The sequence below is a fragment of the Vipera berus genome (genome assembly GCF_964194415.1).
Source record: "Vipera berus genome assembly, chromosome: Z".
NCBI classification, from domain to species: Eukaryota; Metazoa; Chordata; class Lepidosauria; order Squamata; family Viperidae; genus Vipera; species Vipera berus.
In genome coordinates, this window is record NC_138205.1 from 72,076,636 (window position 1) to 72,098,570 (window position 21,935).

At 36.8% G+C, this 21,935-nt stretch overlaps 1 protein-coding gene across 1 annotated transcript in view; it reads left to right on the top strand.

The window, feature by feature from the left end:
- Positions 1-21,935, top strand: part of AMPH (amphiphysin) — a gene marked incomplete at its 5' end in the record, with an annotated part of 112,510 nt that extends 90,575 nt beyond the window's left edge. The window contains 10 exons of the mRNA XM_081346222.1: positions 949-972; positions 2,685-2,708; positions 2,876-4,546; positions 4,955-4,987; positions 8,157-8,207; positions 11,967-12,086; positions 13,067-13,219; positions 18,174-18,446; positions 19,141-19,242; positions 19,560-21,935. Of these exons, the coding sequence (XP_081202348.1) occupies positions 949-972; positions 2,685-2,708; positions 2,876-4,546; positions 4,955-4,987; positions 8,157-8,207; positions 11,967-12,086; positions 13,067-13,219; positions 18,174-18,446; positions 19,141-19,242; positions 19,560-19,667 (2,559 nt within the window). The 3' untranslated portion in view covers positions 19,668-21,935. The remainder of the gene's footprint in view (positions 1-948; positions 973-2,684; positions 2,709-2,875; positions 4,547-4,954; positions 4,988-8,156; positions 8,208-11,966; positions 12,087-13,066; positions 13,220-18,173; positions 18,447-19,140; positions 19,243-19,559) is intronic.

The following is a 21,935-nucleotide window of genomic DNA, read 5'->3' on the forward strand; positions in this document are numbered from 1 at the left end:
AGCACTTTGGAAACATCCAACTTCTTTTGCAATTACCTTTTGAGGCTTTCCCTCCTTATGGAGGGTGTCAATGATGGTTTTCTGCACAACTGTCAGGTCAGCAGTCTTCCCCATGATTGTGATTCCTACTGAACCAGACTGAGAGACCATTTAAAGGCTCAGGAACCCTTTGCAGGTGTTATGGCTTAATTAGCTGATTAGAGTGGGACACTTTGAGCCTAGAATATTCCACCTTTTCACAATATTCTAATTTTCTGAGATTGTGGATTTGGGGTTTTCATGAGCTGTATGCCATAATCATCACAATTATGACAAATCACGGCTTGAACTATCTTGCTTTGCATGTAATGAGTCTATCTCATATATTAGTTTCCCCTTTTAAGTTGCATTACTGAAATAAATGAACTTTTGCACGATATTCTAATTTTTCGAGTTTCACTTGTAATCTTCCTGGATGGTTTCCAACAAGCAAAGAAACCAGATTCACTTAACAACCCCATGATTTGCTTAATAATTGCAGTGATTTACTTAATGACTGGGGCAGAAATTTTATAAAATGAAGCAAAGCTCACTTAACAACTGCCTTGTTTAGCCACAGAAATTTGGGGCTCAGTTGTTGTTATAAGTCAAGGACTACCTGTAGCGTAAATTTCATTTTATGTATGCCTGTGTATTCTTTTCCTTTTTTGTTTGTTGCTATTATTTTATTTTCTTTAAGAGATAAAAGTTGGAATTCCTTTTCAGTGGATAAAACAAATATAAATGTTTGGAATATGGTGTGGGGTGGGCTAGTATGCATCCAGATCCATTGCTCTAATCTATAACTACTCCTTTGCCAACTTTGGTTAAGCACATGTATAATCACATTATTATCTAATTGTACTTTACAGCACATAAAAAAGATGTACAAATGAGGTTTTGAACATTGTCCTTCTTTCCCCTTCTCAGACGCTACCCTGGGATCTGTGGACGGTATGGTTGGCTTTTATTTCTTTTTATCTTATTATTGTTTTGCATTTCAGTGGTAACTTCAATGTGCAAAATATGTCAATTCAAAAAAGTTGACTAAATTTTGCGAGACAAGTTATGGAAAGAAATAAGGAAGGAAGGAATAAATAACAGTTAAAAGTTGCTTTCTGTACTCAGATTTTAATTTAATTTGAGAAATCTACAAGGACACCTTCTGTATTTTTGTAGTAGCCTCAACATTTTGAAATTATCTTGCTTTAACAAGAAATTAAATATGCCACACAGGATTATTTAATAGAGGCAAAATAGTATCTGTTGATAATCTATAAATAATATTTACATCACCTTCTTAAACTATAAATTATTCCACTAATATGTGATAACAAAATTTAAGAATATAAACTGCTTTAATATTAAAGAGCTCTGAGTATTGTAATAATTTTTTTGTAGATACCAATTTTAATACTGACAGAAATTATGCTGACATGGAAATTCAACTGTTGCTTGTGAATTTATTGTGAATTTATTGTGAATTACAGAAAACAATTTAATGAATTCCACACTGATGGAAAGATGTAGACTCTTTGGTTACATTAATATTATCCATAAATTACTGATACAGATGCCCTGTACCATAAATTTGTAAATGAATATTAAACAAACATAATTCAAAGGAAGATCATGTTATTAGATTAATTGGTTTTATTGCTTTAGTTCACTGAATAGTCTCTACCCAATGGAAACCATCTTTATCTGCATTTCAGACTGACCATGAAACAAAAACTTGAAACATTTTAATTATTCTGTTACACACACACACACACACACACACACACTTCAAATCTAGAAATGCCATAAAAGCAGTGGTGGGATTCAGCCGGTTCACACCACTTTGGCAGAACCAGTAGCTAATTTTTTGTTGCCCAGGCCCAGAATGGACTTCCAGAAGCAGCATCCACACAGAGAACCGGTTGTTCACATATTTAAATCCCACCATTGCTTAAAAAGTCATTTTACTGGTTGAACAGAGCAAGGCTGATGCTCATTATCCCTCTCTCTAACATGGACTGTGTCCTGGCTTTGCTGCTCCATTGTCTCAATTTGTAATACCTTCTTGATGTTCTTTGAGCTCAGTTGATTCTTTGCAGACATTTGTTTCCCAACTAAGTAGCATCTTCAATATAAAAAGGGTGAAGGGTTTGCTTTGTTTATATACAGTAGATTACTCTGTTAGTAATGGTGGGGGTGTTGTTTTCTGGTTGGTAGTTCCTTGTTTGATCTGTTTTCTGCTTGATTGTTTGTCTGGAATTAATACTGGGTTTATCCTCTTATTGGGTGATTGATTGCTGGTAAGACATATTCTGGTCTTTTTGTTTCCTTTTTAGCTTTTTAAAATCTTTTGACTAGTGTGTAAATGTTGTTTATTTCTATGTGCCTGTTGATGACTGATTTTTTTGAGTACCAAGCTTCTAGGAATTTCTCAGCATTTTTGGATTTGGATTGAACTGGGATGCTCATAGCTTCCCAGTTGAAAATATGGTTCTGTTCATGTATTGTGAAATTAAGGCATTTTCATTGTGTCTTCTGACAGCTAGTTGGTGTTTTTGGATGCACTCTGAGTCTTTCACTTCATTTAACATATTTCTTTTCAGTAACATGGTGAAATATCCTCTCCATTTTCTCTTATCTTTTTTTCAAATATTCTTTCCTCACAGACCAATAATGATATGGTGCAGCCGGTAAGCAGTTGCTTTCTTCAAATGTAGATTTCCCTTACAGATATTATAAATTGTATTAATTCCTTAATTGAGTCAGTTAAGTTTGAGTTCTATATGTTTTTTCTCCCTGAGACCATATTTATCTTGCTCATCTTGTTTTTTTTCTTTACTTTCCTACCTATTTAAAGCCTGACTCTCCAAAAAGTCTTTCCCTGTATAACCTGGTCATGGAGGAAAATCCAGACAGTGGGTCAGCAGAAGATCTTAACAAGCCCCAAACTGATTTAGGTTCACTCAATGTGGGCCTAGAGCCAGATTCCTTCAAGAAGGCAGCCAGTGAGGGCCAGGAAAGAACTGCTGATGGTCCTATGCCTTTTCTTCAGGCAGAGGAAATCTCAGCAGAATCATCTGATATGCTAGCTACTCCTATTTTGCCTCCTGTAGGCGAGCATGAAGATGGTGCATCATGGACAGCTTATGCAAATGAACGTGAAGCCGCTTTCTTAAGACCATGCCTGGACATTAGTCATAGTAGAGATGATGGCACTGATCTGGTGAAGAATAACCAGCTTTTAGTGAGCGAAACTTTGTCTGAGAAGTCTTCAGTGAAAATTGACAGCTTTTCGGATGCAGAGCCATTTAGTGTGGAAATGACAAAAGAGGCGAATCTGGGCTTAGAAGACTCTTTCTGGACAAATACGGACCCATGTGAAAAGGTAGACATCAGAGGTGCTAAACTCAAGGAATTCAGTAAATCTTTAGATGAAATTGAATGTCTTAAAGCCTTAGGACAACTGGATAATGACGCTGTAAAAAAGACTGAGGTAGAAATTAGACAAGATTTAGAATGCACCAATGGGCAACGTGAAACTGATAGTTGTCCCCAGAAATTTGATATAGAATTTAATAGGGCTGATATGGTTAAGGAGATAGTTGAAAGAGATTTCAAGAACATGAGCAGCTCTACAGCTCTAGAACATAATAGACTTGAAATGGAAAATGCTTCGTGTTCACTGAATCAGGATCCTGAAGAAATATGTGAGGGTAAGAGGGCCATAAAAGGCACACAGGAAAGTGATATGACAAGTATTACAGGAATTCTTAACCTCCAAGTCAAAGATAAATTTGAGATTGGAAATCTTGGGAATGATTTTGAAGCAAAAGAGGCAGAAGAGCTTTGCAAAAAAAATGAAGACTGTGGCCTCAATATCTCTCAAGAGAATAAAGATATTGAATGTCAAGCTACCTTTATATCCCTTGACAAGGATATGACTTTGCAGCATAGGTTTGAGAATCCAACTAATGCATATTTCAGTAGTTCTGAGTTAGAGAGTATGGAAGGTGAATTGGCAGATAGGGAAATGTTTTGTGTGCCTGAAGAAGCTAACTTTGGTTTACCCAAGGTGTTGGAGACAGAACCCTGGGATGACAGCTGGGATCCTACATTTAGTTCTGATTCCTTTTTCAGCCAGTCAAATAGCTATGATTCCTGTCCCTTTCCTCCCACACAAGACTCTCTAGATGGAAACTTGGACAACCTATGGCCAGGTTTCATGCAAGATTTAGGAGAATTAAACAATAGCTGGGGGACTGCTTGTGCAATGACCAGTCAGCAGAATCAGGAAGCATCTTTACAGCAAGGATCATCCGGGGAAGAGACAAACATTAGCACCTGTGGATCAAACAAGATAAATAGCCCATTAATTCTATTCCAAATGGGAAACTCTGGAAAGGCTAGCACCGGAAACTTCACTAGTCCCAAAGAAAATGAGGCCAACAGCTCAGATTTATCTGAAGATGAAATTGCTAACCGGAGATATGGATTGTTATACCAAGAAATTGAGGCTGATAAAGAAGAGGTACCTACCCTATTATATAGCATAGTTTAGAAAAGAGAGATTCCCTAGGAGGTGATATTTACCTTTATTTAACCTTGTATTTTATGAATAGTCCTTATCTTTCCTTTGCTAATCTGTGTAGTCATGCATTCATGGCATAATTCAACCATGTAATTATGCTAGGTTGACCACAAAGAAGTTGACTGTTGAATATGCCATCTTATTTTATACTACATCTTGTTTTGGAATATTGCTTTTAGACAGTTTATGTTGCTGGCATCTTTTCCAATTATCAATGTGTTTCATTGTGCTTTCTTTTTATTTTTTATTTTATTGTCATTCTTTCCCTTCACTTTAAAAGATGTTTATGTTTGGGCCATGTACAAACAAAACTTTGATATTAAAATCTATTCTTCTAATTTGGCCTAGGCATCAAGCAATGCTTTTAATGGATTTGCACAGGTAAGGAGTAACTTTATTTTATTTATATATCTATTTATCTAAAATATTTTTATAGCCATTCATCTTAAAACACATCTTTGGGAGCTCACAACAACAATAAAACCCTAGATCCATTTTTTTAAAAAATAAAACAAAAACTTAGCACCTCAGTGATTGTCTTTGCCTCAACAACCAACCCAAGGCATCCTTATTCTATCCCAGAGTAAAAAGTCAGATCTTGATGGCCTCCCAGAAGACTAAAAAGGTTGGGGCCTCCTGGAAAGAGGGTGTACTATAAAGTAGGCGAAGCCATGGAAAAGTGCCTTTCTGAAGTCCTCTGAAGATAGAAAGATTTCAGGGAACACACCTGGAGAGTGCTTATCCTGTTTTATCAGCAGATACTGTCAGGGACAAGCTATCTCACAAACAGTTCCTGTGCCATGTAGGGCTATAAAAGTGATATCAGAGTCTTTAATTTCACCTGGAAGGAAACTGCTGGGCAACACAGGTGTAACATAGGGAAATCTTGAAGCACCCAGCACTATGTGTGCCCATGTTCTAGACCAATTGCAGCTCTTTGGTAGTCGTCAAGGGCAGCCCCATGTAAATATATTGGAGTAACACAAACAGGAAATGACTAAGATATAAGGCTTCTTAGTCCATGAAAGGATACAATTTGGACTCAAGATGAATCTACGTATGGCTGCCAATTGCTTATTGAGCAGGACCTGTGAGTCTAGGACACCCTCAAATTGCACAGAAGTTCAACCAAGACAGCGCTACCTTATCAGAGTAAAACATGAATATCACCAAACCCTGGGGGAGGGTGGGACCACAAATATTCTATCTTCACAGGGTTGATGTTAGTTTTTCCTTATCCAGACAGACTCCAGGCACTTGGTCAGCACTGCAATAGAATCCTTTGCCCTACCAGGAATGAAGATATCTATCCTGTGCCATCAAATGACCTCAGTGAACAATTTCATGTAAATGTTAAAGAGGAGAGGTGAGAGACCTCTGAGGCACCTCACAGTGCAGGGTCTAAGGGCTTGATCTCTCCCTATAACACTGACTGGAGCCAGCTGCAGAGAAAGGAGAACATTGCAAAACAGTGCTTCTCACTGCCAACCCCCAAAGCCTGCCTAGAAGGACACCCTGATTGATGATATTGGAACCTCTGAGAGAGAAGTGGAATTGTTCCATCACTTTCATCCTGAGCCCCCCAAAGTTCATCAGCAAGCATGACATTCTGTATCAATACTGTACACCAGGCTGTACCTACATTAAAAAAACTACAGATAAACCATTTCATTCAGAATGCTTTGAAACTGAGCGCCAATGACTCTCTCAACAAATTTTCCCCCAAAAGAGAGATTGGACTGGATGAAAAATTTCTCATACAATTGGGTCCAAAGATGGCCTCTTGAGAAAGAAGCACAGTACTGCCTCTTCAAAGCAGGTTGCACCACCTTCTCCCTCAAAGAAGCATAAGCCACTGTTGGACCCAGTGACATGCCATTTCCCAGAAGGACGTAGCCGACCAGCAAAAGCATGAGTCCAGCAGAGAGATGGCTGAATTCAACTGCACCTGTTAGGAGCTCATTAAGGCCCTGCCTTTTCCTGGACTTTCCTGGACAGTCTCAAAAAAACGTTATCTGGGTTAAGAAACAGTAGAGAAGCAACAGTGGTCTGCCTTCATGCCACTGTCTCAAATATCTATTGCCCTAAGTCTGTGTGGCTGCCCTGCTGATCCAGGAAAAGATACCACTTCTTTAAGAAGTTGGAATCATTGCAAATGCTCACATCAAATCCAAATATTACATACCTCTGATATGGTTGAATTTTTAAAAACTTTGCTTTAAATTTGCTTCCATAAAAACACTGGAAATACAAATATTTAATGTGTTCCCCCCTATTTAACACTACTATTCTTTGTTAAATTAATGTGCATTAGTTGGCTATCACAGTCAAGCTGAGAGGTATTGTGGAGCTTGGTGTCTTGTTAAACAAAGATTTGGCTATCTTGTTGCCTTATAAGCTATTACATCTTTAAATTTAAGGCCTCCAAATTGGACTACATCAGATTCCAAATCTTAGCTAAGATGCTGTATCAGGTTATGCAAACCAGTCAGCTATTATTGCCCTTAACATTATTCATAAAATTGACAAAAACTGCAATTTGATTAAAGATACTCAGCCTAGGATCATATGAAGACCCTATAAGTAATCTTTAACTTATGACCATAATTGAGCCTGGAATTACAGTTATAAATTGTGCCAATCATTAAGTAAGTGACCACATGACCATGCCTGCTTGTACAACTTTTTTGCAGCAGTCATAAACTGAACATGGTAGTTATAAAGTGAATGCTACCATTGTTAAGCAAACACCATAGTTGTTAGCAAAATGTGCTGTCTGCAATGGGAATTTCTTTTTGCCGGAAACCTTTTTTTGATAGAAACACTAGTTTCTGTAAAAATAAATGTAAATTGCAGTCCGATGATTGCAGGATATTGCAAATGGCCATAAATTCAAACCATGTGCCCAAAATATGATCATGTGACCAAAGGAGAAGGTGGCCATTGGAACTTCAAATCTGAGTCGAATGTAGTCCTGGGGAGGTCCACTGTAACTTTGAATAGTCACTGAATGATTAGTCATACTGTAAATCAAGGACTACGTGTACTGAAGTCAATGATCATTGACATATGAAATGCAGTATTATATTTAATAGATGCCTTATAAATGAAAAAGCAACTCAAAGTACTACCCAAGAAACATTAGTGTAAAAATGCTATAATAATGAATGACATTGAATCAAAGCTGCTGTTTAATAAAAAAAATATAATAGAAAAGTTTTAATGTCCTACAACAAGCTTTATAGTATTAATTTAGAGTGCCACATTTGATTACAAAGTCAGTTTAATTCTGGAAGGAATGTTTTTGCAAATCTCAGCTCCCAGCTTCCATACTAGAAGCTTGCTAAACTCACCAAGAACCATAAAAAAATGATGTCAATTATCAAATGCTGGGAAAATGTTAAATTAAATAAGAAGACAAAATTAGAATTGTATGTTTTGGGGAATAGTTTTGTCATAGTTTTTGTACATAATTTTTAGTAGGTTTTTAAATGCTGATGCTTAAATAATCTTCTGGATTTATCTTTTCTACGTATATGTATGTTGTCAGGACACCTCCCTGTTTTCAATGCAGCCAAGTCAGGATGTTACAGATAGTATGGTAAGTTGTTGCTTTTTGTATCAACTTGTATTAAACTCACTTTCTAATCATTTTTGGAAATAGCCATCTTAAAGTTATTAGAGACTTTCAGAACAAGAAGTTTAAAAATGTTCATAGGATGTGTTCAACAAAGAAACTTAATTTTAAGCCTAATAGCTTAAAGTATTTAGTAAAAAGCTAACCAAATTTTAATTTAAGAAAGTTATAAACGGGTTAGTCCAGATAAATTTGGAATATTTACTTTTATTGTGAAATTTTGGCTATCCTGCATAATAACATAGAGAAGTGATAATTTTAAAAACTTGATACTAGAGGAGACTAAAGATTCTAAGCAGGAAAAAAAATACAAGCCTCTTCTTAGTGTGAGTTAATATTGGAACTTACAAAATGACACATAACATTATAACAGTAAAGAAAATATTTGAAGAATAGACCCAGAAGATAGTAACTACAATACCAGTAATTTCAGCAATAACGTCTGCTTTTATGGATAGACTATATCTAAAAGATGTCAGTGAAGGAATGACAGATATGGAACACATTTTATCTGACAAGACAATAATGAAAGTACAAATGAATGCCAAAAGAATCATTTGGAAAAGGATATCCAAATAAAACCTAGTAAAAGTTTTAAAATGTAAATTAAAAAGACAACCATAAATGATAAACCAAGAAAATAATCTGGAAAATGTTTTGTTATTGTATCTACAAAAGAGGCTTATTAAAGCCTTGAATAAATCTGTATGATGGTATGAAGAAGAATTGAAGAGATATCAAACACTTTATGGACTTTTTGCTGACACCTGGAGTGAAAAGTTTATGTTTATGAATTTGCTTATAAATGAGGAATGAGATATGAAATTAAGAGGTATCTCCCTGCAACTGCATAGGAAATGAAAAAATTATTAAATTTCTTTATACTTGTTGTGATGAGGTTGGAAGTCACTTCTTTATACAGATAGTCCTTCATATATGACCAGTCACTTAACTGCTGTTTAAACTTATGACAACCCCCCCCACCCCCAAAGCTACATACAACCCCATTTTTTATGTAATAATTTCTGTAATAGTATTTTTGAGAAAAACAAAGGAATAGCACTAAAAACAATTTTGAATACAAATAAAGCTGTTATTAGGGGCTATGTTGTACAATATTGTAGTAAACTGAGGAAGAAGGCACAAGAGAAAACACCCGCAATTAAAGCAATTGCCATCAAAGACTTGAATTTCATGTCAAATTAAACTCTTACAGCAGCAGTTATCTATCTACAGTAAAAGAAATGGAACCTAAATTGAATTATACCAAACAAAAGAATTTTAAATTTATAAATAAACCATGGAAATGGTTGGCTGAAGCTCCAAGAACGAGATATGGTTTATCAAATAACATGGCTGTTGAAAAACTTTCCATCAGTACTACTCATGTTTCTATAAAAGACATTTCCCTGGAAAAAAAACAGTGTGACATCAAAAAATAAAATTTCCTATGATTCATAGACATGCAAAGACAGAATACAACAATATTGGATAAATAGATTGAAAATAATTTTACAAGATTTATTTATTAAAACCATCATGGATTTTTACCTAAATGACAACTAAAATGTAACGTGAACACAGCTTTTGACCTTATAGAGTATTTGGAACAGCATAATGAAAAACAAGTTGCATTAATCTTTTTAGATGCAAAGATAATGTTGGTTATCCCTTTTTGCTTACAGTTCTAGAAGCTTTCAATTTTCATGAGAACTTTTTAAAATGAGAAAAATTGATAAATGTTACAGAAAGCACAAATTATTGTAAATGGAAATTTAACAACACTGTGTACGATCTCCCCAAAAGACCCCACAACAAGGACTCCTACTATTCCCAATTTTGTTTATATTGATTTTAGGATTAATAAACAAAAAACCAAAGATACTAACAAAAACATCATGATATACGATCAATTAGAATCAGTGTTAAAATGGGTTTCAGGATTGAGATAAAAATAAAATATTTTGGTATTAACTTGATAAATATGAACTGTATGTTTTTCAGAATACTGGAATTAAGTTATGATATCTGAATAACCAATGTATTACCAAATTATTACTCTCTTGCCAAAACCTATATGACTATGGAACTGCATCTGGCAATAAAATTTCTGGTTATTCAGGTGCACATCCAAGTGGATGCTGATATGGGCTCATTGCCCCATGATTGGGAGTGATATCCAGCTGTAGTTTCCAGATGTCCATCGAGAGGATCGGCTAAGACTGAATCTCTTTGCAACGTGGGCCATCAACTGTTTTCTTCTATTTCAGTGGAGACAGTAAATGTCTTCCAATTTCTGTGCTTCCTCATCATTCTATATTTATTTTCATTGTTTCTACTGCTCATTGTTCTTTTGACAATTACCAGCGTGGATGGCCTTCTAATTCTTCCTGGTAGCTCTGCCACTTAATCCTGGATTTGTGTCCCTTTTTCTTTGAGCCCAAGAACTTCATCATATTTCATTTTGACCAGATCATCTCATGATATATTGGGAGAAATCCAGCATCTTAATTTCTAAATACACCATTTGGAGAATCTATCAGAGGGTAAATTGTCTGAAATATTGCAACCAAAATGTTTTGTCCTGAAGATGAATAATTGTAAATGGTGTCGAATTTTTAATTTTACTTCAGCAAGAAATATAGATTTTCATGAATATGCCATCTACATATATGGAGTTTTGAGTTTCCCTTATCTGTTTGAATTTTTGGATTTATTTAGCAATAATTTATTTTGTTCATGTTTTTACTGAAATAGCTTCTCATTTTTCTCAGCTGCTGATTTTTTTAACAGATGGTTGAATGTATCCCTAGTCTTGTGTCAGCCTCCTATGAGGTTTTTGCATTGACTATAGTACTTCAAAAGCTTTTGAGCTTACCCATTAGACTTGTAGTCAAGAAACATTGCTTCTTTACTTGTAAGCACATTAAACTGCTATTCCAGTGAGCATTATGCTCCACTAAACTTTATTTTTTGTTTTAATCTAAGAATATTCTGTTATGTTTCTTAGTGTTTCACAGAAAAAGTTATTTTATTTGGGCCCTACTGTACAATTTCACAAACATCCTTATTTCTTTATATGCTTTCAGGACCCTTGCAATAACTAATCAGCGTTATCCCAGCAGTTGTCAAAGTTCAGAGTATCCATTAAGTTCTTCTAAAAAACCTTGCCTGCTTGTATTCCAGAATATCTGACAAAGCAGTTATATTAATATGAAAGAACCTGTTAAGTCACTACCATCAATATTTACTACTTGCTAATGTTTACAGCACTCCTGAAAATCATTTATCCCTTTTTCAGAAATTGAGCAACTGCTTTGTACATTCCCATGTCCTCCAACACTGCATTGTTTTGGATTTGAAGGAAAAACACTACACACTCATTTTCAATTGCACTATAGTTGTCTCTCCTTTCAAATAGGAAATAGAAATACTAGAACTCTATTGATAAAAATAGATAAAAACTATATCAAATAGAATTAAGGTGGAGCAATATAAAGTTTCTTTCTTACAATTTTCTGTTTTCTGGGCTAAGCTCATATTTCATTAACTGTTGTGTATTTTCTTCAGCACCATCTCTGTACTCCTCTATTATGTATGATTTGATTGTTAGAACAGAACATGATGATCAGCACTGCAATTATATTTGATTATTCCAGGTTTAGGATTCATCAGATAGTGTGAATCCAGACATTAAGCTTTATCTGCTTTTCCTAATTAAAGGCTGAAGCAGAAGCTCCACCTCTGGAAATTCAGGCAGAGGAAGACATCAATATGGCTGCCTCTGATACCAAGCCAGAAGCACAGGCTCTGGAGGCTGATAAGTCCACAGCTGAAACTGTGGTGAGTAATTGGCATTCTATGTACCGTCATGCTAATCCATGTAATTGTTTTCATTTATTTACACTTCTCATTTCATCTACTTGGTTCGCTATCATATTATGAAGTGATTTTAGAATTGATTATCACTAATTATTATAGATACAACCAGTAGGGAAAATCTTCACTTGGGTCTTTACTATTTGATGAGAGGATTGGACCTGTCCCACCAAGACCAATGTTCAAATCTCATTCTAAGCATCAGGGGCATTGGGTAAGGTAAAGAAGTCAGGATGGTAGGCAAAACCACATAATCAAACCCACTTGTTTATAAACACGTGTAAAGTTTTTCTTTTATTTTTGTTTTATACTTCATAGTTGCTGGGATTTATAGCTGCTTTGAAAGGCAAATGGAAACCTTAATATTATTTGCAACTTACTACATGAACAGCAACTCTGAGAATTAAAAGAAATGGTATTTTTCTTGCATTACCATAAATCATCAAAATCATTTCACAATATGAAATATCCTTTGCTTCCTAATTTGCTCACCATTCTTTTGTTTTTAATCCATAGCATGTTACAATTCAACATCAGTTGCTTATGATAACTGCATAGGATATCTCCTTATTTGCACATCATGTAAGCAGAGTTGGTTGTGGTTAATATTTGAATCACCACGAAATACCAGGATTGTAGGATAAATTGAAATGTGTATATATGTGTAAATAAATGAATCAATAAATCTCCAGAAGACTATCTAGCAAATCGTACCTTAGTGTTGCAAAGGAGAAATATATGCTATAGCTTCCAGCAACTGGCACTGAGAGGCATCCTCTTAGTATACTGATGGCAAAAGACATATCTTCACTGAAAATCATAGGTAAACCTTTCTCCCAGGATTTTGTCTGCACTTTCTTTTAAAAGCTCTTTTATCTATTATAGGATTGGATATATTAAAAAGGATCTATGTGAATAACAAAAAGTTTTACCTTTCTTATTAGTTGCAGATGGACTCAGTAATTGAAAATCCTACTGAAACTGAGTGTGTTGATGCCACTTCTACAAATGAAGGTGGTGAAGTTGCTGTTACTGATGAAATAGCAGTTATTGAAAGCAGCATAGATTACATTGAAGGAAAAGCAGAAGACATCCAGGTACTACCAAAGGACAAACCTTTTTTCCCTCTTTCCCTTCCAGCATAATTTTGAAAATTCATGGTTTTAACTCTACCACAAATCCCCAAATTTGATCATGGCCTGCCTCAAGAATTCTGGGAACCATTGAGTGAGGTATTGAGAATTGAGGTATTGAGAATTCTCTTTGACATTCCTCTGTAATCACTCCAGTAGTTTTAGAATAATTGTGCAATTAGGACTGTTAAACTCTAGCCTGAATTTATGCATGATGATGTAATAATGTGTTTTAAAACTGAAGGTTTTTAAAAATTAAATCAGCTAATAATTGCGATTTGTATTTTTTTAAAAAAATCAAGTTTATAGCCTGTATTATTTTAAATTGTGTTGCTTAGATTTCAGAATATTTTTCAAGTCCAACACGACACACATTTATTTTAGCAAGGTAACAAAAATTCTTTAGGGCCATTTTTTTAAAAAAAATCAATAGTATAAGGTAACAAGTCTATAAGGTAAAAGTAATATTTCAGGTTAATTTACAATAACGCTTCTATGTATGATTGTGATATGTGTGTTTCAGAAATATTACCTTAAAAATCCTGTGTTAAGAACCAAAAATTTAATATTACTGTTCTATCTCCTATATTTCCATTCACATTCTAACAAAATCTTCAAAGCAGCAAACATAATGTACTATTTAAAACTGTGTATTTTATACAGTTGAAATCTTTGTCTTAGCAAAAATTATAATATTAAATAAACTTTCTATTAAGCAGATATGTGGGGTTTTAGCCCCAAACTAGTAAAATCCTGTGAATCCTATATTATTAGATCTCATCTTTATTATACAAAGCTGAGTATTTGTAATATGTGGGAATGACCTTGTGAGTCAAGAAAAAACCCTGCAGCTTACACAATAATCTGATAAATGAAATTGGAGTCTGAGGTTGCTGAAAGCATGAAAATTAGATAGTTTTTAGGAAAGTAAAAGTGAACAGGTACTTTCAGACTTGAAAGTCTGTTAATGTAATCTTACAACCATACAATAAATATGGACCTGGTACTTCTGATTAAGTTTCTTGCCTAGACTACCTAGCAAGGCTAATATCAATCTTGCAAGATTCAAAGTATTTATTGGCCTTGCAAGATAAGATAGAAATCACAGCCAAATGAGTTAATTATATTTATTGAAAAGCTACAGTGACAGAACCTTGCAAGCACTGAAGTACAATTCTCTCCCCACCCCCCATCCCACTGTATCTTTTGAAAACATCAATAAAAAGTAAGCAAGCAATAAAATAGAAAAAAAGAATCAGATGAAAGACGAAATATAAATGAATGAAAAAAGTAAAGAAAAAAGAAAAAGAATGGCTTCTGACTTTCTTTGATATAGATACAGATAAAAAATACATCTAATTCTTAGTCTACATTACATCTATAATCTCATACAATTCTAAATACCAAATACTAAAATAAAAATTATGTTTATCTTAGTTTGTCACCAAAAAATCCAAAAGTGGCTTCATTTACAACTTATCAAATCTCAAAAACACTATTACATTTCTCTTAGATTCTCATAAAAAATTCACACAAGTACCTAATAACATAATTAGAGACGGGGCCTAGAGAGCCGTTGGAGGTCCAGTCGATCCGAATCCGACCGATTGCGACTAAGAATCCTCACCAGGTCTTATCTCGCTGCGATAAGGGTGGCAAAATCCAACTACTTTTCCACCCTCATCGCGTCCGCAGATAATCGCCCGGCTGCCTTGTTCAGGGTGACTCGCTCCCTATTAAACCAAGAGGTGAGGGAGGAACCCTTGCAGGGTCGAGCCGAGGAATTTGGTCAATATCTGCTGGATAAAATCGCTCGGATTCGAACTGGTCTGGACTCCAACTGGGCTGAGATGGAAGAACAAGACATGGACAGTCTTGTCGACGTCATCTGGGAAGAATTTGATCCTGTAACTCCTAAGGAAGTGGACAGGATTATGAGAAGGTTGAGCTCCTCCACATGCTTACTGGACCCGTGCCCTTCCTGGCTGGCCTATGCAGCTCGAGAGGCGACACGAGGCTGGTTCCTAGCGGTCATCTCTGCTTCTCTGAGTGAGGGTCACTTCCCCACCGCCTTGAAGGAGGCGGTGGTGAGACCTCTCCTCAAGAAGCCCACCTTGGACCCATCCTCTTTGAATAACTTTCGTCCAGTCTCCAATCTTCGCTTCCTTGCGAAGGTTGTTGAGAGCGTGGTGGCGCACCAACTTCCTCAGATCCTGGATGAAGCGGTTTATCTAGACCCGTACCAATCGGGTTTCAGGCCGGGCTACAGCACGGAGACGGCATTGGTCGCTCTGATGAATGATCTCTGGAGAGCCCGGGACAGGGGCCATTCCTCTGTCCTAGTCTTATTAGACCTCTCGGCGGCTTTCGATACCATCGACCATGGTATCTTGCTGCGACGCCTCAGGGGACTGGGAGTGGGAGGCACGGTTCTGCGTTGGTTCTCCTCCTTTCTCCAGGTTCGCTCGCAGTCGGTGCTGACAGGGGGACAGAGGTCGACCCCGAGGCCTCTCGCTTGCGGAGTCCCTCAGGGGTCGGCCCTCTCGCCTCTCCTGTTCAACATCTACATGAAACCGCTGGGTGAGATCATTCGCAGTTTTGGAGTAGGGTACCATCAGTATGCTGATGACACCCAGCTTTTTATCTCAACTCCTAACAATATCAGTGATGCCCTAGACGTGATGTCCCGCTGCCTGAAAGCGGTCCGGGAATGGATGGGGAGAAACAGGCTTCAACTGAACCCGGACAAGACTGAATGGCTGTACGTACCGGCAAGCCAGGAGATTCAGAACGTCCCACTGCTTAACATTGGGGACAAGTTACTTCCCCCTGTTGATAGGGCCCGCAACCTGGGTGTCCTCCTAGACTCGCAGCTCTCCCTGGAAGACCACATTGGAGCTGTGACCAAGGGGGCCTTCTCCCGGGTTCGACTAGTTCGCCAACTACGGCCTTATCTGGACCTGGATTCCTTACGTACAGTCACCCATGCCCTTGTGACATCTCGCCTAGACTATTGTAACGCTCTCTACATGGGGCTGCCCTTGAGATCCACTCGGAAGCTTCAACTGGTGCAAAGTGCGGCGGCACGGACACTCTTGGGAGCCTCCCGATACTCCCATATCACACCTCTCCTCCGTGCGCTGCACTGGCTTCCGGTTGCCTTCCGTGTGAAGTTCAAGGTGCTAACAATGACATTCAAAGCCCTACATGGCATGGGTCCGGACTACCTACGGGAGCACCTTCTGCCGATGTCAGCACCCCACCGTCCTGTGCGCTCCCACAGAGAGGGCCTCCTCAGGGTGCCACCGCTCAAGGAATGTCGGCTGGTGGCCCCCAGGGGGAGGGCATTCTCAGTGGGTGCGCCAGCCCTCTGGAACACCTTACCAACCGAAATCCGGATGGCCCCTGACCTCCGTACCTTCCGTCGCGACTTAAAAACTTTCCTGTTCCAGCAGGCTGGCCTGGCATGATAACGTTAATTGGGGTCCCAGTTTGTGTTCATTAGTGTTTCTTATTATTTTATTGTTCGGTCTGTATACCTTCCTTCCTCTGTACACCGCCCCGAGTCCCTCGGGAGAAGGGCGGTTTATAAAAACTAATAAATAAAATAAATAAATAAATAAATAATTATATAGCCTTCTGTTCCATTTAGTGTGAATTGCCCTCATCTCTCTTAATGATTAAACATTGCAAAAAAAGAAATTAAAAACTATTAAACATTTATCAAACATAATCACCTTTTTGTGATATCAGAAAGTAATATTACTCCACCAGACATTTCCAACCCAGATTCAATATCACCAGAAATAATTAGTTCTTTAACCATAATCAGACAATTTTATATCTTTTTCTTCTTCTTCCCAATTATATTTAAGTTCCATAAATAAAATTCTAACTTGTTTTCTTCCAGTATCTTTTCTTCTTTAAAAATTCTTATAATCTTTCAAGTCCAATTGTAGTTTTTATGAAATACCAATAAATCTCTTACACATCCAATTTGAAAGGGGAATCCACAATGTCTTTTTCCATTTTTAAATGATTATTCATTTATTGCATTTATAAATCCAGTGAATCTATCTCAGTTGTTTCCAGAGTGATTTCTTTGCCATCAATAATAAGTTCTGGTTCCAGTAAAGAGTTAAAAAATTCAAGCACTTCATTGGCCAATAAACCAAGTATTTCCTTTAAAGTAGTCAGGCTTCCTCCTTAAATCCAGAGGAAGAAAAATCACCCACCCAGTAACAGGGAAAACTTGCAAGACAACCATAAGGGACCTGTTCATTGTGGTTTTGATGGCTGTTACATGAAGTATCCATGTGATTGCCTCACTTACAACCCCTCATCCTTCCCCGGGAAGGCCCTGAAAAGCCTAGTGCAGGCTCTTCTCCAGACCTGACAGGGCCTTCCTCACCCACTGAGACATTCCATGCTCTCCTTCCCACTCCTCAGGGTCCACAGTTCAATGCAGCTGTCCAGAAAATGACTGCTTAAAGCATCACATCCTGTGGCCAGGAATATAAAGGTCTGCTCTGCTTCCCTAATGTAACTGCAGAAAGCTCTGCATTAGTCCTTTCCAGAACTTATGTTAAAGAAACAGAGTAGCCTCTTCATTCCTGGGCCATGTGGCATAATCCAGCAGCCTCCATTTTCAGAGTGATCATAATTCAATGCAGCTACTCAGAAAATGGTGGCCACTTCTGGGATCATGCCATATGGCCCAGGAATGGAACAGTTTTCCTTCCTTCACTAACCCAAGCTCTGGAGATTTTTGAAAGGTAAGTGAGCGGTAGGATCACATAGGGAAAGCACCTTGTATCCATCTTTTTAAAAAATTCATTCTGTATTTGAAGTGGTTGCTCAACATTTTCTAAGTATCAGTAATTGATATTTTTATTTAAAATATTCCTTTCTTTCTTCCTCCCTTCACCTTCCTTTTTTTTCTTCAAAGGACAACCTTAGTAACATCCCTTCAGTAGTTATAGAGCCTGCATCAAACAATGAAGATGGAGACGATCATGAGATACAAGTTACTCAATCTGTGGAAGAAGTTGGTAATCAGAACACTGAAGTACCCACACTTGAAACTACGGATGATATAAGTGAGCCAACAAATATAATAGAAGTACAGCCTGAATCTTCTGAGAAACAACCTGCAGCAGCAGATGACATGCCTCCTGGCTTCCTCTATAAGGTTTTTTCAGGATTTATTAATTCCATGTGTGTGTGCATGTGTATGTGCGTGCGTGCTATACTGTAGCACAGAATGTAGATAAAGTCCAGCGATGAATACCAATGGCTTAATGCAGCCTTCAGGCTTCAGTACCAATACAATTGTTGTTGATCAATGTGTAATTATAACTAGACTTTCCTGTCTTGAAATTTTGCAATTTTCAGTAGCATGCTCAAAACCAGCTATTAGCTTTTTATTGTAATATAACCAAGATCTCTCAAACTTGGCAATTTTAAGATGGGTGAATTTCAATTCCCAGAACTCTCCAGCTAGCATGAGCTGAGGAATTCTAGGAGTTGAAGGCCTCCCATATTGAGGTTGGCAAGGTTGAGAAACACTTGCATAGCCTTTACTTACAGTAGCCACAAAATGTTATAAGTTTTGTTTTTCAAGCTTCCTCACACATGAAAATGTATAGATCATGTTGCCAAAAAACATTAAAAGGACCTATATGGAGACATATGAACAGCCACTCTTGGTTGCTTAGGATGTGTCCATTCTTTTGGAGCATTCTGTTTCAATAGCAAAGAAGGGAAACAAAAGAAATATTTTACTTAGCCAGTACAGTACTTAGATATATTGTGCCTTGTAACATTAGATGAAATAAAATATCTATACATATATAATTAATCCAGACACTTGTTTCTGTTCTTAGGTTGAAGCTCTACATGATTTTGAGGCAGCCAACAATGATGAACTTATGTTGCAACGAGGCGATATTGTATTGGTAATCCCATCAGCAGCAGAAGCAGATCAGGTAACAGCAGAGAGGCTTTATTAAGTTTTTAAGTAAATTTGCTTTTTACTGCAAACTGAAATGCTGTCAGGAATATTTTTATTCATAGGAGTAAATATTTTAGAAGGGCTTTGTAGTGAAAAACAAAGTATATTAAAATTACTACAGGCCATACTGTAAAAGCTTATTTTCATTCACAATATAGATGGAGGAGCATTGCTAAACTTAACTCTTTTTTAAAAGGATTGCTAAAGATAATTTTTACATGCACAGACAGTACATATGAGAAGCTCTTATGGAAATATAATTAGAAAACTAAAGTTTTATTTTTCTTTCAGGAAGCAGGTTGGTTAACAGGCATTAAGGAATGTGATTGGCTTCAATACAAAGATGTATCCACATACAAGGGACTGTTCCCTGAAAATTTCACCAGCCGTTTTGAGTAATTCCCATCTCCAGAGGCAACACCCTCTTCTAGAAAGCTCAGTTTGAACATCTACAACATACAGGAGTCCATAGTTGAGCTATCACTTCAGACAAAATTCAACTGAAGCTTATCAAATGAGCATGATTGCAAGAAATTAAAAGCTAGCATATTCTGAAACAGTATGTGGAAAAAAGTACTTATTTGTTCACATATATATGGCAACAGGTTTGTTTGTACTTTGTCAGAGCTATGGTGATCCTGTAACTTGATCTTTCCCCATCCAAATAAGTAGGCTCCTCAATACCAAACCTTAACTCCTCTGCACTAACTGTATTGAATTGAGTTGATGCACTGCAGAAGACTTCATTAGTAATCCTGTAGTACTGAAATCAAAGTATTCTATTTTCAATGTGTTTGGGGGGGGGGGGAAATCTGCCACAAAAATTTTCCATGTTACTTTCTTCCGTATGTATGTACATATGTGTTGTATGCATACACAGCACATAAAAATCCTAAGAAACTAACCTGTAGCACAAGTGATTGGTGACATAAATAACAAACATTTGACATGAAATCAGGAAAAACTGGAGAACATTTGTATTTGTTAAGCTTAGGAGACTACTAGAGTTATTAAAAAGGGAGTGTAATATGCATTAGAATCACTATCACTTTTGAAGGTTGGCTGTCACTGATTTTATGCATTAGCGAATATCTTACCTACTTATAGTCATTTCATGTAAAATTGTTCATTCAGACATTGCTCTTATTATCAGGTATTACAGTAAATAATTCTGTTACAAAAGGAAACTAGCTGCACTATTACCAAAATATTGAATAGTAAAATATGCATTTGTAATGCAAAATTATCATTTCAAGCATTACAAAAAAGCTACCAAACTCATTTTCAAAGCAGTTGAAACACAATTGAAGGCATGGCTTGTTCACATCTACATTATCTATCTACTATAGGTAAGTTGAAATTATTCCGATAAGGAAACTATAGTGGTAGATTTTGTATTTTCAAAATGGCTAGATGAATAAATACATTTCTGAATTAAGATATTTTCACGGTATGCATTTATCCAATATATATTCAACAATTCCCCAAAATATCATGTATTGTGTATCAAAAAGACATCTGTAACTATGTTTTTCAGTGTTGCGTCATTTTAAATAAATCTATGATCAACTCCATAAGCTCAATGTTTATATATGCTCATACATATTAGCACAGCATCTTTTAAATTCTATGGCACATCTCGTTGGCCTTAAACTAAATTATTGTTCTTCACCATACATGGTTCATTGTATCAAAGCGCTAAATCTGGTTCAGTAAGCAAGAATGAAATGTTAGCCCAGATGAGCATATGGTGCTCAGTGGCTTGCAACATTGACACTTTTACAGTTTGTGTTTATCACGCCTTACTGAAATTAATTTTTTCCTTAGGTCTATTTCATTACATTAATAAACTGGGCTTAAAAAAACTTACCTATCTATTGTATGTATACAGTTGCAAGAAAAAGTATGTGAACCCTTTGGGATTACGTGGAGTTTTGCATGAATTGGCCATAAAATGCGCTCTAAACGTCATGTAAGTCACAACAATAGAAAAACACAGTCTGCTTAAAATAATACTACACAAACATTAGCTGTTGTCATGTTTTAACTGAACGTAACATGTAAACATTCACAGTGCAGGGTGGAAAAAGTATGTGAACCCCTAGCCTAATGACTTCTCCAAGAGCTAATTGGAGCCAGGAGTGAGCCAACCTTGACTCCAATCAGTGTAATGATATTGGATGTGTTGCTGACAGCTGTCCTGCCCTTTAAAAACACACACCTGTTTTGGGTTTACTGGTCTCAAGAAGCACTGTCTGATGTGAACCATGGCTCGCAGAAGAGCTCTCAGAAGACCTACGATCAAGAATTGTTGACTTGCATGAAGCTGGAAAGGGTTACAAAAGTATCTCCAAAAGCCTTGATGTTCATGTGTCCACGGTAAGACAGACTGTCTACAAATGGAGAAAGTTTAGCACTGTTGCTACTCTCCCTAGGCGTGGTCGTCCTGTAAAAATGACTGCAAGAGCACAGCACATAATGCTTAATGAGGTAAAGAAGAATCCTAGAGTGTCAGCTAAAGACCTACAGAAATCTCTGGCACATGCTAACATTTTTGTTGACACATCTACAATAAGGAAAACATTAAACAAGAATGGAGTACATGGGAGGACACCACGGAGGAAGCCATTGCTGTTCAAAAAAAAATATTGCAGCACATTTGAAGTT